This window comes from Suncus etruscus, chromosome 11 (assembly GCF_024139225.1).
Source record: "Suncus etruscus isolate mSunEtr1 chromosome 11, mSunEtr1.pri.cur, whole genome shotgun sequence".
In the NCBI taxonomy this organism is placed as follows: domain Eukaryota; kingdom Metazoa; phylum Chordata; class Mammalia; order Eulipotyphla; family Soricidae; genus Suncus; species Suncus etruscus.
Window position 1 is genome coordinate 16,536,980 of NC_064858.1, and position 17,398 is coordinate 16,554,377.

At 34.2% G+C, this 17,398-nt stretch overlaps 1 protein-coding gene and 1 pseudogene across 1 annotated transcript in view; both read right to left on the bottom strand.

The window, feature by feature from the left end:
• Positions 1–17,398, bottom strand: part of SLC38A1 (solute carrier family 38 member 1) — a 99,809-nt gene that overhangs the window by 53,782 nt on the left and 28,629 nt on the right. The window contains exons 2-3 of the mRNA XM_049783893.1: positions 7,950–8,057; positions 4,876–5,007 (exon numbers count right to left, since the gene is read on the bottom strand). Of these exons, the coding sequence (XP_049639850.1) occupies positions 4,876–4,994 (119 nt within the window). The 5' untranslated portion in view covers positions 4,995–5,007; positions 7,950–8,057. The remainder of the gene's footprint in view (positions 1–4,875; positions 5,008–7,949; positions 8,058–17,398) is intronic.
• LOC126023743 (uncharacterized) lies at positions 11,315–11,414 on the bottom strand (annotated as a pseudogene).

The window sequence follows — 17,398 nt, forward strand, 5'->3', positions numbered from 1 at the left end:
GAACTGCAGTCCTTCCTTGGCTAGCGCTTGCAAGGCAGACACCTTAACTCTAGCGCCACCTCACTGGCTCCACTTTTCAAAATCTTTTAACAATCAAATTAACTAGAAGAGTCTGAATGAGGGCTGAGAGCCTATCAAGTTGGCAGTTTATTCTAGGCTATGAAAGGGAACCTAGCCATTTCCTTCATTAATTAAATAATTCTGTTTTAAGTCCTTGCTCTGCATCTGCATCTGCCATACCTAATGTTTCTAAGTACAGGGTCCCTCTGATTTAGTTTCTCCAAAGAAGAAATGTCTTTATTTCTGCTGAGTCAGGGCAAGGCTCTGCAAAGGTATACTCTGAGTTAAAGCCAGACCTCCACCATTCTCTACAGTTAGAGTGTGGAGGTCTTTAATTCATAAACAAAGTAAAAGTGCATCCAACAGCTCAATAGTTGAGTCTATACTATATATTATAATCATGGAGAGTGTGTCTCCTGCCACCACTCAAGAGTAATCTCAGCAAATTTACTCGTTGAGACCCCCAAGTACTCATCAAAATGTTCAGGTCTCTAGTATACCACAATCAAGTGTACAATTGCATGTAAGCACTGAAAAAAGCAATAGTAAAGGAATGGAAAAATAAGAATAAAAATATTGCAAACAAAAGATATAGATATATAGGTCAAGGTTCAGTGCAGTGAATAGGGTTGATTAAAAAATTACACAATTGGGCCAGAGTGATAGTAAAGTGGGAGAGGCATTTTCCTTGCACATAGCTGACCAAGACATTATGGAGAGCTTATTATAAAAAATTGGTACTTGATAGGCAAGAGAACCTAAAAGAAAGGGACAAATTTCTAGAAATATATAATTTCTCAAAACTAAATGAGAAAGTAGATAGCCTAAACAGACCAATCACAAGAAAGAAAATTGAAACAGTGTGAGGGAAGAGGATATGGAGGTAGGACAAAAACGGAGGTGTAGGGAGGACAATTTGGTGATGGGAATCCCCCCTGATTTTATGTAAATATGTACCTAAAATATCATTGTCAACAATATATAAGCCACTATGATCAAAATAAAAAAAAATGTAATTCTAAAAAAAAAAAAAAAAAAGAATCTTCTCAAGAATAAAAATCCAGGTCCAGATTACTTTATGAGTGAGTTTGTTTAAGCATTTTAGGGAAGAATTGTTACGTTCAAATTATAACCTTCAAAATATCAGAGTTAGGACCCTCTCGATATCTTCTATGAAGTTAAAATTCCTAAAGCTGACACAGAATTCAAGAAAGAAAATTACCAACCAATCTCACTGATGAATATTGATATAAATATATTCAAAAAATAATCTTAGCAAACAGCACATCAAAAAATTGTGCAACATGATCAAGTGGATTTCAACCTGGAATACAAGGACTGTTCAATATATGCAAAGAAGTGAACATTATGCACCACATCAGTAAAAGGAAAGATAAAAATCATATGATCATATCAATCAATGCAGAGAAAGCATTTGACAAGATCGAACACCCATTTATGATTAGAACTCTCAGCAAAATCAGTATGGAAGAAACCTTTCTCGAGATAGTAACAGCTACTCATAAAAAGACATTATAGCCAACATTATTGTTATTGGTAAAAAACTGAAAGCAGTTCCACTGAGGTAAGGCAAAGATCTCCATTGTCTCCACTCTCATTTAACATAGTATTAGAAGTCTTAGTGTAACAATCAAGCAAAAAAAAAAAAAAAAAAAAAAAAAGGAAATTAAAGGAATCCAAATTGGAAAAGAGAAAGTCAAACTATCTCTATTTGCAGATGTCATATAAATTGAAGACCCTAAAGAGTTCATGCACATAAAATATAAGTAAAGTAAACAAAAAGCTCCTAGAAATAATAAATCAATACAGCAAAGTGCCTGGCTACAAAGTCAATACACAAAAATCAGTTGCATTTCTTTAAACAAATAATGACTCAGAGAAGAAAGAGATCAAAACAACTATCCCATTTAAAATTGTGTCCCAAATAATCAAGTACATAGGAATTAACAAGAGAGGAGAGCGATTTATGCTATGAAAAATTTAAAATATTTCAGAAATAAATCAAAGAAGACCTACGGAAATAGAAAAAAATTCCATGCCCATGTATCAGAAGAATCAATGTTATCAAACTGACCATGTTACCTAAGCTACTATATAGATTCAATGCAATCCTTCTACAAATTCAGACATCATTTTTTTAGGACTTAAAAAATCAATTAAAAGTTGTGTGGAAACCATAAAAGACCCAGGACAGCCAAAACCATACTGAAAACCAGAAAACTGGGAAATATCTCATTACCTAACTTGAAGCAGTACTACAAAGCTGTAATGATCAAAACAGCATGGTATTGAACAAAGACAGACTTTCAAACCAATGGGTCAGAATAGAATATCCAGTTAAAATCCTTCAAGTAAATCATCAATTAATCTTTCACAAAGGAACTTAGAATATGAAAAAGATATAAAGATAGTTTCTTCAACAAATGGTGCTTAACAATTAGATTGGATAACCATGTGTAAGAATTAAAGATTGATCCATATCTCATACCTTACACAAGAGTCAATTCAAAATGGATCAAAGACCTTGAGATTAGACTTGAACCCATAAAGTACATCGAGGAAAACATGAGCAGAACAACTCAATACTTAGACCTCAAAGGAGATTGCAGTGATAAAATGTCAATGGAAAGAGCTATAGAATCAAATATGAATAAATGGAGCTACATCAAAAAAAAGTTACTGTTTGGCAAAAGAAACGGGCTAAAACTAAAAGACAGCTAACTGAATGGGAGAAAATATTTTCACTTAACACATCAGATAAAGGATTGATATCTAGGATATACAAAGTAGTCAGAAAGATTAAAAAGCCCATTGATATGGGGAGAGGAAATGAACAGACACCTCTCATAGGAAGGAAGACCAACAGATGGCCAACAAGCACATGAAAAATGCTCAATATCATTTATCATTAAGGAAATCTAAATCAAGATAACAATGACAATCATCTGAAGACATCTCTCATAGGAAGGAAGGACCGATGGATGGTCAACAAGCACATTATAAATGCTCAACATCACTTAAATTAGGGAAATCTAAATCAAGACAACAATGAGATATCATCTTACATCAGGGAGGATGGTACATATCAAAAATATTAAGAACAACTTCTGTTGACGGGGATATGGTGAAAGGAATTCTTATCCACTGCTGGTACAAATGCTGCCTCATCTGACCCCTATGAAAATGGTATGGAACATTTTCAGTAAACTCTGAGAATTGAACTGGTATATTGAAGTGCATATTGCAATGTGACTTTAAGGTATCTATCCCTAGGACAGAAAGAATCTTATCCAAAAGGATGTATGCACACCACTATCATGAGCAAAATAAATTGTGCAAAACTAGTCAGGAGCATTATAATCAGAAGTTGCAATAGTAGAAAGAAACTAGTTTTGGCACAATTTATTTGTCTGAGCCTTGATTCCTTATTTGCAAAGATAGTTTTCTTTAATTGTCTTTATATGCAAAATATGTACTTTTCATATGTTATAAAAGTGGCACTATATGTAAAGTACCCACTCAAAATAAACAGTGGGTTATTATTAACTCAGAAACAGTGAAAGAGATGCATTCTCATCCAATACTTAACAGAGTAAATGACAATTGGATGATAGTGAGATATACTTAATTTTTAAGAATATTAAGGAAAAAATTTTTTAAAAAAAGGACAGAAGTAAATAACAATGGAATCAAGAAACCCAAAATCTAACAATCTAAACTTTCAATGGGCCTGTTATACTGGCAGCCTAGGGGGACAAAGACTGATGGGTTGGGATACACTCTGGGAACATGGTAGAGAGAGGTTTACATATAATAAATAAAGTTAAAATAATATAAATAATAATAAATAAAATTAAAATAAAATAAAGAAGGAAAAAGAGTAGGATCAAAATTTCTGAGCAAACATGGACTGAAAGCAGCTAAGTTTTGTACTAGACTTGCAATCACCATTATCATAAAGTAAACTAAAATAAATTACTATAATGAAGATGCAAACAAAATTTATTAGAATGAAAATTCCTGGCTAGCTATTAATAATTTTTACCTAATAATTGTTACTTCCTCCACCCAATTTCCTTTCAAAAAATTTCCAAAATGCAGTACTAATGGTGTTCTAAGGAAGGGAACAAAATAGGAAGGAAGAAAGGAAGGAAGCAAAAAAAGGGAAGTTTTTAATTCATAAGAAACTCAGAACACAAGGCCAAGGAGCTTTTAAACCAATACAATTCCTGTCTCTCCAATTGTTTTTACTCATACTATATGTGGTTGTTTCATATACTTCTCTATTAGTTTCTTGCTATAGTCCTTTGAACTGAACTATTGTTATTATCTCTTGAAAGCCAATGTCATAAATAATAATTATAAATGATGTAGTTGCTTTTCCAGGGGATATTGGCAAATACAATTTTCATCATTACTTGATTGAAATGTTGATGAGATTATATAATTATCACATTAATGTCCAGGTAATGAGATTTGGTAAAATTCCAATAGTCAATCTAATTCATAAGCACAGAGCTTCTGAAGAAGTAAGATTGGTTTAAAATTTAATGTACATATACTTTTATTAGGTTCAGTTGAAAGATTTGAAAGGATGAATACATTACTTTCCTATTTTTTTATCTGCTATTGCAGACTATGCCCAACAGATGTCACATAAGAAATTCAAATTATATCTTCAAATGGAGCATAACTTTAGTAATGATAATTCAGGAGAATAACTAAAAACCAGAACAATATTTAAAAACCTTTCTTTCACTTGATAGAAAATGTTAGTGGAAAATACTCACCTATTTTATTTGACCATTTTCTACTTCAGTGAAGTCATTAGAATCATTGCTAATATTATCATCTTCAGGCACTGTCATGTTTTGCAACTCTGTTAATTCGAGTCCACTTTTGAAATGCATCATGTTTAGAAATGATCTGCGGTCAAAAGTTAGAACAAACTCTTGTTCCAAGTATATTTACAATAGGATAGAAATAAAATATGAGCTTGATGCCCCTAAAATGCAGCACAAAAAGAAATAAAGATATGAATTATGCTACTGATTAAAAATAAGTAATTACAAAAAAAAGCAGATAATTTTACTGAAAAGGTAATATTTTTGTTTTGCTGTTATGTTCATTAAAATACCTTTGTCCCAATTATTTTTGCTATCCCTAAATTTTATGACCTTTCAAATTTTCACAATATTTTTAATTCATTTCTCATAATATTTATGCTCACACTTAAAGAAATATCATGTCACCTTCTGTCCATTATATATTTTATGAATGAAAGAGTGTGGCTAAAATTAAAGTGGTTCAGTCATTTTAGTGAGACAAATCACAGGACATAACATATTACAGGATGCTCTACATGAACATAAAAGCCCTTCAAATTTAGTAATCTCCATGGAATAAAAATCTAAATCCTTAATAAATGGATCATAAGGTCAAGCAGCAAAGGATAAATCTCTATGTGAAATATATCAAAAGCATTTATCCATTGGTTGCAAGAGATTAAATCAATCTCTTCAGTGAAATTGCTGTATGTCATGGGAATTAGGGAATTAAAAACTCATACTCAGGAGATTTATGTTAATCCACCTGAAACTCCCTTTCCTCATCAGAAATGATTGATTGCAGAGTTCCAATTTTATAATAATTGTGATTTATATTCTTGAAGTACATAACGGAGGTGAAGCGTTTCAGACAATAGCCTAACAAACTAAAAGCACATGACGAGAAGCAACTTCAAAAGCAAAGCGCGCTGTATATGGAAAGAACCTCACCATAATAATTTGAGTGATGTCACTGGAATCAGAGAATGCAGCAGCCTGCCAATGAGATTTTTTTAACCTTCTAGTGGTAAACCCCTTGGATAGTCCTGATATTCTGTCTGATCCTGAATTCCATATGATAACTATTTGCCTAATTGAGTCAAAATTCCAATTTACCTCTCTATACATCATAATCATCCCAAGAAAGATCTTGCTACCAGATTATTTTTGGGGAGCTATAGAAAGAACTAGATAACTACACTTTTATTTTCTCCCAGAAAATTTCTTCTCTTCCTGACAGCTACACCATACATTATTTCTTTCATAGACAGTCTCCTATCTAAAATAAAACTTCTTTTGTTTCAAGGTCCTTTATTAAAGTTCCCCATTTAAATGCTTTCTGGTATCTCAGAGTTTCATGCTTCTGCAGGTCTAGATTGCTACTGGAAAGCAGAAAGGAATGTGGAAGGGGTAAGGGGAGGGTGATGTTGCTATTTTTGTGTTATAAAGCCAGTTGAAGGACTTTTCAACTCATGGTGGTACTGCAGGAAACCTAGTCATCTCTTCTTGCTTTTAGTTCTTTAGTGCTTTCACAGAACTGTAACATTTGATTTGCAAAAATCAAAGTGAATTCAAATGCATATACCCTATTCTGACATACTAAATCCATTTAATTGAAAGTGCTGATATGGACTAGACTGGGCAAGAGAAATCTTGCTATACAGACTCTTATACAATTCCCTCTGAGGTTATTACTGTAGTAGCAGTAAAGAAAATTGATTCAGTAGATAGTATTTCCTATCTACAGTAAAGAGTTTTTCTCCATTGTATTTAAATGAAGTTAGGGGGTGGGAGTCTTTTACTTTCTACAAATCTGGTAGGAACTAAGGGAACTAGCACACTAAACCAAGATTACTGAAGAAAGGTTAGGCTAAATAAATCTCTCTTTGTTGATTTTAAACAGTGATAACAAATATATGTGTTTTGTACAGATGAGTTCATACAAATAATATATACCCCCCTATAGTCAATTAAGAAATAAAATATGGAAGAGTAAAATGAGCAAGAGAACAGAAGTCTTGGAACTAAAGAAGTTAAGACATAGTTTTAATGTTTTAACTGGGAAAATATCAACAGTAAGATACTCATGTAAATTAAGTTTTTCTTTGACTCAACCAGAAATTAACCTTTATTGTTTTCAGTTCTGACAGTTAGAAATTCAAGATCAAGGTTTCAGCAAGCTTTGTTTCTATCTGAAGCTTCTTTCTGTGTGCCTTTTATTGTCGTCACATCATCTTTCTTGTGTCCTAGTCTCATCTTTTTATATAGAATCAACTTTTATTGTTTATAATCTACCTGAAATTTAACTTTCCCTTGAAATGAACACTAGAAAATAAGTAAAATTAGAAAGTTAGTGATACCTGTCACTATAGTGAAGACCACAGTTAGAAAATATTATTCATATATTTAATGTGTTGTGATAAAAAGGATAAAAAATCCTTGAAACACATGAAATTCAGGGATCCTTAGATAGTTTTACATTTAAATATATTTAGATTGAATCTTGAATAAGAAAAATATTGCTTTGATTCTAACATATGCTCACTCAAAAATCTTTAGGGAAGACACTATGAAAGAAATTCCTACATCCATATGTGATACATGCTGGGAACTATGGTGAGGGAAGTCAACACTGGTGATAGTGGGGGGGGGGGGGGAGGTGCCCTAGTTTCACTGTCACTATATACCTTGAAATACAACTGTCAAAGACATTAATTCACAATGGTCTCAATAAAATTTTAAAAAGAAAAAAAAAGAAATTCATTCATCCAAATGCACTGCTATGAGTTTCAAATTTATTTCTATTCTCTTATCTTCCTTTTCCTCTCCCTTCCATTTTATTCAATACAGTAACATATATGATTTTAGAATGCATCAAAATTTTAATCTAGCTTCACTTAATAGTACATTGAGTATTTTGAAGAAAACATAAATGTTGAAAGCATACTAGCTTCTTATTTAAGAAATATAGGCTTTGAAGAAAACTAGAAAATGCAGTTTTGTAAATATGGGGAGCCAATAAGTGAAGAGAAAAAATGTTACCTGTTATCTCAGCAAGTAGAGATGATCAATATGTTGGAAATTACCTTCCAGGATTTTTCTATGCACAGAGGTATAGCGCCTGGCACATGGTAGGCACTCAATAAATATCTGTTAAGTGAAAAACATGAATACAAATTAAAAACATGTATATATATATATATTATTTAACCACAATTTGAGGTGCTCAGAGCATATTCCTAACATGATTATAAGGGGAAGTGGACAATCTTTCATGCTAGGAAGCAAACCAACTACAGCTACTTGAAGAGCAAGTGCCTTTTCCATTGTACTATCGTCTCTAGCTCAAATCTTTTTAATACTCTTTTTGAAAATGAAAACCACCTTATAAAGGTTTTTCTAACATGTTTTTTCGTTTTGTTTTCATTTTTTGTTTTGTTTTTGGGCCACACTCACTGACACTCAGGGATTACTCCTGGCTATGTGCTCAGAAATCGTTCCTGGCTTGAAGCGATTGGGACCATATGGGATGTCGGGGGATAGAACTGTGGTCTGTTCTAAGCAGATGACTTACCTCTAGTGCCACTGCTCTGGCCCCTAACATATTTTTCAATTTAAGCAACATATGGTTGGTCTTTTTTTAAATTTAATTTAATTTTTATTTAAAGGATTAGTCCACACAAAATATATTCTTTGATTATTTATTGCAGAATTAAACTGTAAATTAGTAACAGGAAAATATGGCAAAGAAATTAGGTACACAGAAATTAAATGATATAATTATGGGTATAAGGTATTTGTGTGTGTATTATCTTTTGCATGGGTAAAAAAGAAAATAAGTTTTTTAATAAGAATTAAAAATTCTTAGAAATTAGAAATTTTAATATATTAAACAAAATACTTAGAGATTCATAGCATCAATTTATTTCATTTTAGAAAGGCACATTTCCAACTGAATGATATAAGTCTCCACTTCAAGAATCTAATCAGGGAGGAGCACAACAAATCTCATTTAAGCAGAAAAAAAATAATATAGAAAAATATAAGAACTAAAATCTACAAAATTGAAAAACAGAAAACAATAGAGAAAAATCAATGAAATAAAAGACTTCAGAGGTCAACAGAATTGGCAAACCTCAAATAAGACTAAAATAGGAAAATAAAACAAGTGGTGAGTCTCTGAACTCAAACTAGCACTCACTATAGGTTCAATTCAGTACTAAAAATTAAATAAAACTATAAACTAATCAATAGTTACCCAAAATAAAACAGAAAACCTTAAGTGTTCCTAATGCAATATTTAAGAGGAAAATAAAAATCAATTAAAAAAAAAACAAAGCTTATAACTGAAAAACAGTATGTGAAATCAAAATTTATGAAACTAAGAGTAATGATCACATGAAAAGATTCATTAAAATAGTCCCTACTATTATTCTCTTTCTTTGCCAACTTTTTTTTTTTGTGATCCTTACTATTTCCAAGCAAGTGTTCTTTCCTTTTATGGAATTCATCCTACAGATTTCTTGAGGGGTAGCTCTATTGGTAATTTACTTAATTGTTGTTTCTCTGAAAAACTCTTCACTCCTAAATCTGTGTTAACTAGTTATGTAGAATATTTGTGGTTAGAAGTCTTTTCAACTCAGCATTTTTTATACATCATGCCACATTTCTTTCTGGCCAGTTCCTATGAAAAAATTTTCTTACAGTCTTATAAATTTTCCTTATATATCAGTCTGCTTAATATATCAGTCTTGAGGATTCTTGCTTTGTCTTCAATTTTTGTCAATTTAAACTTGATGAATATTTCTGTGTTCATTAGTTTGGTTATTTAACTTGAAACTCTGAGGTTTTGGGTTCTGGGTGTGTCTTTCTCAGCTTTTGAAATAAAATTAGTTCATGTAGGGCATGAGAAAGGTAGGTATCTGTATGAATGACCTGGGTTTGATCCCCACCATCCCATATGGTACACATAGCACTACCAGGAGTAATTCCCGACTGCAGAGCCAAGAGTAATGACTGGGCATCACTCACTTACTCCCAATTATTTCTTGAGCTAGACAGTATAAGGGTAGTCAGTCCTATTTCAATCCCTGCTACTGCACATCAGTCCCCAAGCACTATGAAGGAACACAGCCAAGCAGAACTAAGAATAGCACCATTGGATATGACCCTAAAGTCAAGTGTGTGTGTGTGTGTGTGTGTGTGTGTGTGTGTGTGTGTGTGTGTGTATATGTGTGTATGTGGATAAAAGTTCTGCCTATTATTTCTTAAAACCTTCTATCATTTCGTAAAAGTTCTTTCTATTATTTTTTTCTAGTAAAAATTCTACTGCTTTGAATAAGTCCTCTCTGTGCCATCTTGGACTCACATCACTTGCAGAGTCCTAGTTCAAACAAAAGCTGATGGAGCCCCACTTCCATGCCAAACTTCATCTATGGATCAGAAACTTCCTTATGTCATCTTGAATCTTCATCCCTGAGACTTTCAAGTGAAAAAATGGCAGATACCTTCCAAATCTCCCTCTAGTTAATTACCAGTGAGTATTACCAAACTGAGAGATTAGTATAAGAAATAGCAAAAAATGTTCCAAATCATTGGAGAAAGATCTATGCACAGATTTAAGAGGTCTAAAGACACCAAAAATATATATCCAAGACATGCTGCAATCAAAATGGTAAGAACAAAACATAAGTGGTAGGAGACATAAGGGGCAAGAACCAAATATAAGTGGTAAGAGACAGGCAAAGTCTAAAATACACAAAGGAAAGAAAATCAATGTCACAACATTTCTCTCATATGAGATCCGAGAAAGCAAGAAGATCATGGGCTGACATGTTCAAAATATTCAGGAGAGGGGCTGGAACAGTGATGCAGTCGGTAGGGTGTTTGCTTTGCATGCTCTAACCTAGGACAGACCACAGTTCCATCCTCTAGCTTCCCATATGGTCCCCTAAGCCAGGATGATTTCTGAGTGAATAGCCAGGAGTAATCCCTGAGCATCACCAGGTGTGACCCCAAAACCAAAAAAAAAAAATAAAAAAAGATTCAGGAGAAATATCTTTTACCTAGGGTCCTGTACAATATAAAAATGTTATTCAGATTTGTGTAAAGTATATATAAAAAACCTCAGACAAACAAGAGTTCAAGACATTTGCTATACCTAATACACCCTTGCATGAATACTAAAAGATATCTGACAGAAAAAAACATCAGGGGGGTGGCAAAGAGATACAATAGCAATAGGGCATTTACCTTGCATGTGGCTGACATGGATTTGATCCCTGGCATCCATATGGTTTCCCTAAGTCTGCCAAGAGTAATTCCTGAGGCAGAGACAGGAGTAAATACTAAGCACTATTGGGTGTGGCCCCCAAACAAAAACAAACAAAAAGTATTATCTAAGTAGAAAAAATAACCAAAATCACCACAGAAAACTCTTGTACAGGGGTCATGATAATCTTCTCTATATCATTCCACATATAGTATATGTGCTGCCAAAACGAGCACAGAAAACTCTTTTGTATTAATAGTTTGCTTAAATATCAATGGAATAAACTCATCAAAAGGCGTAGAGTCACTGGATGAATCATCAAACAATAACAATCTATTTGTGGCTTACAGTAACATGTGTTTTTGTCACAGGATAAATTAATGTTCAGAATGAAAAGGACAGAAAACTATTACACAAACTAATGACAGACTTGAAAAGTTGGGATAGTCATATTACATCAGACAAAATCACATTCAATTTAAAGAAAGTAATTAGAAATAGAGATGGACATTATTTATTAAGATAATAGTAGATCAAGAAGTACTGACTCAAAAAAAAAAAACAAAACCCACATTCACCAAGTAAAGGAACATCACATTATATAAGACTTCTGCTCACAGATTTAAGAAAAGTACTGACAGAAACCCAATAGCAGTGGGAGACTTCAACACTCTACTTTTGTCATTAGAGAGAGCAACCTGACTGAATATCAGTAAAAATTTAATTTCCCTAAATGAGGAATTAGAAAAACTGGTATTAATGAACATATGCAGGAACCTCCATCTTCAAAACACCAAATACATATTTTTCTTTAGTGCACATAAAAACATTCTTCAGAATTGATCAAACTAGAGTATAACTCAAGCATACGCAATTTTAGAAATCAAAACAAACACCCTCTCATATTAAAATGCCATAAAAAAGATGGGGGGACTACAATACCTGGAAGCTATGCAAAATATTGCTGAATAACAACTAGATCAAAGAGAAAATACAAGGATAGGAAGATTCCTTGAAACTAGACAACAACAAAAAAAATAACTAACAAAATCTATTGGATACAGAAAAAGCTGTATTAAAAGTGAAATTCATAGCAATACAGGCCAATATAAGAAAGGCAGAAAAAAGGGGCTAGAGAGATCATACAGTGGCTCAAGCACTTGCCTTAAGTGTTGGTCAACCAGATTTGATACCCGGCATCTCATATGGCACTACCAGGAGTAGTTACTGAGTATAGAGCAAGAAGTAAACCTAAAGCATTGTTGGTGTTTTTCCTCAAACAAGGGAGTAAAACAAGAAGCTCAAATAAAAAACCTAAACATATGTCTTAACACTTAGAGAAGGAAAAAACAAATGATTCCCTAAACTATCAGATAACTAGAGAAGAAATGAATGATATAGAAATAAAGTGTAAATGACACCAGGTGCTGATTCTTCAAAGAATAAATAAGACAGTCAACCCTTTTGCCGAACTCATGAGGAAAAAGGGGGAAATGCCCATATAAATAACATCAGAAATTAAAGGGAAGAAATCATAACAGATACTTCATAAAACAAAGCATTATGAAAGTTCACTATGAAGAACTTTATGCTGCTAAGATGGGGAACCTAGAAGACAGGTATAGATTATTAGAATCATGTAGTGTTTCAAACTGAGTAAGGAGAAAACAGAATACTTGAACAGACTAACAACAAAAAAAGAAAATTACAATAGTAATATAGAATCACCCCATAAACAAAAGCCTCTGACCCAGATTGATTCATTTGCAAGTTATATCAATGCAGAAAAAACCCTCAACAAGATCCAACACCATTTATGATAAAATCCTAAACACAAAAGGATTAGAAGAAACATTTATCATTATACATAGTAATGGCCATTTATTCATTGCAGCACTGAACATACAAGCTATGACAAGAAATAAACCTATGTATCTAACAACAGATTAGTATATAATTAACATTTGATATATACACACAATGGAATTATATTCAGCTACAGGAATAATGAAATCAAGCAATTCATTTCCACTTAATGGAAATGAAGAATACTATGTTAAGTTAAGTCAGCAGAGGACAAACATTGGATGATCTTCATCCATGATATATAGAATATAGGATGAGAAAAAGTTTGGAATTGAAGAGGGGATAATTATTATTCTGGATCCTAGATTATAGAAAGGAGAAAGACAGGGAAGTAAAGAAATTGAGAGAAGATAATAAATTGAGGGAAGAAGATAAAAAATTGAGGGAAGTAGGCAGGAGGTAACAGAGGGAGGGACCAGAAATCTCAGCATATCATAGTGACGAAGAGGTAAGGTATCTGTACAGAGATGGAAATCACAGAGTTAACAACACAGCAAACAGGAGATCAAAATTGCAATACTAACTAAAGATAAATATGTAACATTAAAGGCTAGTGGTGGAAGGGACCTTGGGAACACTCATGAAAGGGAAGAGGACACTAGTGGTAGGTTAGAAAAAAGGAGCTGAGGCAATAGCATAGCGGTAGGGGCTTTTGCCTTGAACATGGCTGACTCAGAAGGAACCTAGATTCCATCATGGGCGTACCATATGATCCCCCAAGCCAGGAGCGATTTCTGAGCACATAGTCAGGAGTAACCCCTGAGTTGTCACCGGGTATGGTCCAAAAACAAAACAAACAACAACAATAAAAAAGAAGAAAAAGTTAGAACCTTATATGCTTGAAACTCCATTATGAATAATGTTTAAGTCACTTGTTTAAGTTATATAATTGCTATATATATATATATATATATATAATATATATATATATATATATATATATCCTACCTTATACTGCTGTTTCTGTTTTATTTTTCTTTTTAATTAAGTCACTTAAACATTATTAACTTAAACAACAATTATATATATATATATAAGTTATATAATTGTTGTTTAAGTTAATAATGTTTAAGTGACTTAATTAAAAAGAAAAATAAAACAGAAACAGCAGTATAAGGTAGGATATGGAGTGTCTCAGTCCTAATGCAGTTTACGGAAAGATGCCAAAATAAGTTAAGGTTGGAGCACTCTTTCATAGAGAATACATTACCTTCTAACAAAACTTCTAGTGAATTTGTAGGAAAAGAGTTAAAAGGCCCCTAAGAAAAGAATTCTGCCATTTTCATTATTCTCTTCCTGAAACCCCAATAAAGTTGCTCTTCTTGATTCTGTCACATAGAATGTTAATGTCATTGTTATTCTCTGTTCTTTTTGCTTTCTTTTCTCAAAAATTTTATTCTCAGATCTCTGAAGATGACTGATTTTATCTTTAACTTCTTCTATTCTGTGCCTGGGCTTGTTTGTTTGTTTATTTGTTTTTGGGGCCACAACCAGCGGTGCTCAGGGGTTACTCCTAGCTATCTGCTCAGAAATAGCTCCTGGCAGGCATGGGGACCATATGGGACCCCGGGATTTGAACCAACAACCTTAGGTCCTGGATCAGCTGCTTGCAAGGCAAACGCCGCTGTGCTATCTCTTTGGCCCCCTGAGATCATTTAAAAAAAATTTTTTTTGATCATATGTCAAGGTGCTCAGAAGATGTTCCTGATATATTGATCAGAGATACAAACCTTAGTCTCCTACATGCAAAACTGCACACAAGTTCTGGTGCTTTGTTCTACTTTTTAGGTTCAGCTACTATATTTTTTTTAGCTCTAGAATTTCTGTTTGGACCTTTTTGAAACCTCTTATATAGTATCAGTCTTTGTAAAACTTAGAGCCCACGGATCAAATTCCAATGAGTATCATCAGAACTGCTGCTTTAGGCCTGAATTTAGTCCTGCGACTTGTATGGTCATTTCACTACCAGAGAAACACTAAGCACCAAAGGTAGAGTAGTTGGCCCCTAGTACCATTAAGTATACAAAGGAAAGAAAAAGAAAGAAGAAAGAAAGGAAGGGGGGGTCCGGGAAGGTGGCGCTAGAGGTAAGGTGTCTGCCTTGCAAGTGCTAGTGTAGGACGGACCGCGGTTCAATCCCCAGTGTCCCATATGGTACCCCCAAGCCAGGGGCGATTTCTGAGCGCATAGCCAGGAGTAACCCCTGAGCATCAAATGGGTGTGGCCCAAAAAAACCAAAAACCAAAAAAAAGAAAGGAAGAGGAAGGAAGGAAGGAAGGAAGGAAGGAAGGAAGAAAGAAAGAAAGAAAGAAAGAAAGAAAGAAAGAAAGAAAGAAAGAAAGAAAAGAAAGAAAGAAAGAAAGAAAGAAGAAAGAAAGAAAGAAAGAAAGAAAGAAAGAAAGAAAGAAAGAAAGAAAGAAAGAAAGAAAGAAAGAAAGAAAGAAAAAAGAAAATAAAGAAAAAAAGAAAGAAGAGAGAAAGAGAAAGAAAGAAAAGAAATAAAGAAAGAAAGAAAAAGAAAGAAAGAAAAGAAAGAAAGAAAGAAAGAAAGAAAGAAAGAAAGAAAGAAAGAAAGAAAGAAAGAAAGAAAGAAAGAAAGAAAGAAAGAAAGAAAGAAAGAAAGAAAGAAAGAAAAAGAAAGAAAGAAAAAGGAAGGAGACCGGAGCAGTGGCACAATGGTAGGGTGTTCGCCTTGCAAGTGACTGACCTAGGATGGACCCTGGTTCGATCCCCTGGTGTCCATTATGGTCCCCCGAGCCAGGGGCAATTTCTGAGCCTAGAACCAGGAGTAATCCCTGAGCATCACTGGGTGGACTAAAAAAAAAAAGGGGGGGGAGGGAAGGAAGAGAGAGAGGGAGGAAGGAGGAGGGAGGGAGGAAGGAAGAAAGGAAGGAAGGAAGGAAGGAAGGAAGGAAGGAAGGAAGGAAGGAAGGAAGGAAGGAAGGAAGGAAGGAAGGAAGGAAGGAAGGAAGGAAGGAAGGAAGGAAGGATATTCTTCAGGTAGCTTGCACGATTGTGTTATGAGGTCTTTCTAGGCTGTTATCTTTGTCCAACCATGTGGGTGAATTCTTCCATTTCCTCATTATGTCTGGTTCTCCATGAAGGCCTGGGAAGGTGATTTAGAAATGTAGTTACAGGCGCCTGGCCAGTGCTGTCCAGACTAAGCGGGACTGGATAGTAACAAAGAATTTATGGTCTCAAGTATCAGGCACTAGTTATAGCACCAGGATTGAATTTGAGTGGGCCTGAGTAGTGGCATCTAGATTACCAGTAACAATTAGTCAGTGTTTTGAGACTTGGGTTGTTGCTGTTAACATGCTTGGGCAGGCTTAAGAGGAGGCTGGGGCTTCAGTTCCAGTTAGAGGAAAAACCTCAAAGCTGGCTAGCCACGAGCCACCAAGGGAGTATGAGGTATCTGATTACACTTATTAGTGCATTTTATTGATTTAAATACATAAATTTATTCTACACTCTGCAAAGCATTATGTAGCAAAGGACAGACTACAAAAATTAACTTGTCTTAATTTGCTTGCAGCCTATTTAAATAAATAATAAAATACATTATAAAACATTTGTAGGATAGATACCAAACTTTATGATGAAACAAAAGAATAACTAAGTAAAGTTTCAGAAACACACATAGGAAGGAAGGAAGGAAGGAAGGAAGGAAGGAAGGAAGGAAGGAAGGAAGGAAGGAAGGAAGGAAGGAAGGAAGGAAGGAAGGGAGGGAGGGAGGGAGGGAGGGAGGAAGGAAGGGAGGGAGGGAGGAAGGGAGGAAAGGAAGGAGGGAGGGAAGGAGGGAGGGAAGGAAAGAAGGGAGGGAAGGAAAAAGGGAGGGAAGGAAAGAAGGGAGGGAAGGAAAGAAGGGAGGGAGGGAAGAAGGAAGGGAGGGAGGAAGGAAGGAGAGAAGGAAGGAGGGAGGGAGGGTGGGACTTGGGAAAAATCAGATGAATCTTTACATAAATAGGACTTACACTGTATTTAAAAGCAGGTAAGGAGGGTAGGAAAGGCATTATTTATCCTGAAGAAAGCACAGGCAAAAACACAGAGACCAAATATATAAAAGAAACTTATATGACCATTAAGATGGGCCTAACTAGAGTAGAAGAAACAAGGTATGTGCTCTGTGATTGGCAGTTTTACATATTCTTTGATAGTGAAAGCTGGGGGTGAGGGGAGAAAGGTGAAAGCTCATAAAAAAAAGAGAAAATTCTGAAGAGAAAAATGAATAAATAGAAATACATTAAACATTGTGTAGTTATTTTTAAAATAACAAAAATACAATTTCAAGTGTTAATATACATGTAAAAATTAACTCATTTGTTTTTCTATTATTTTCCATTTTAGTTACACAGA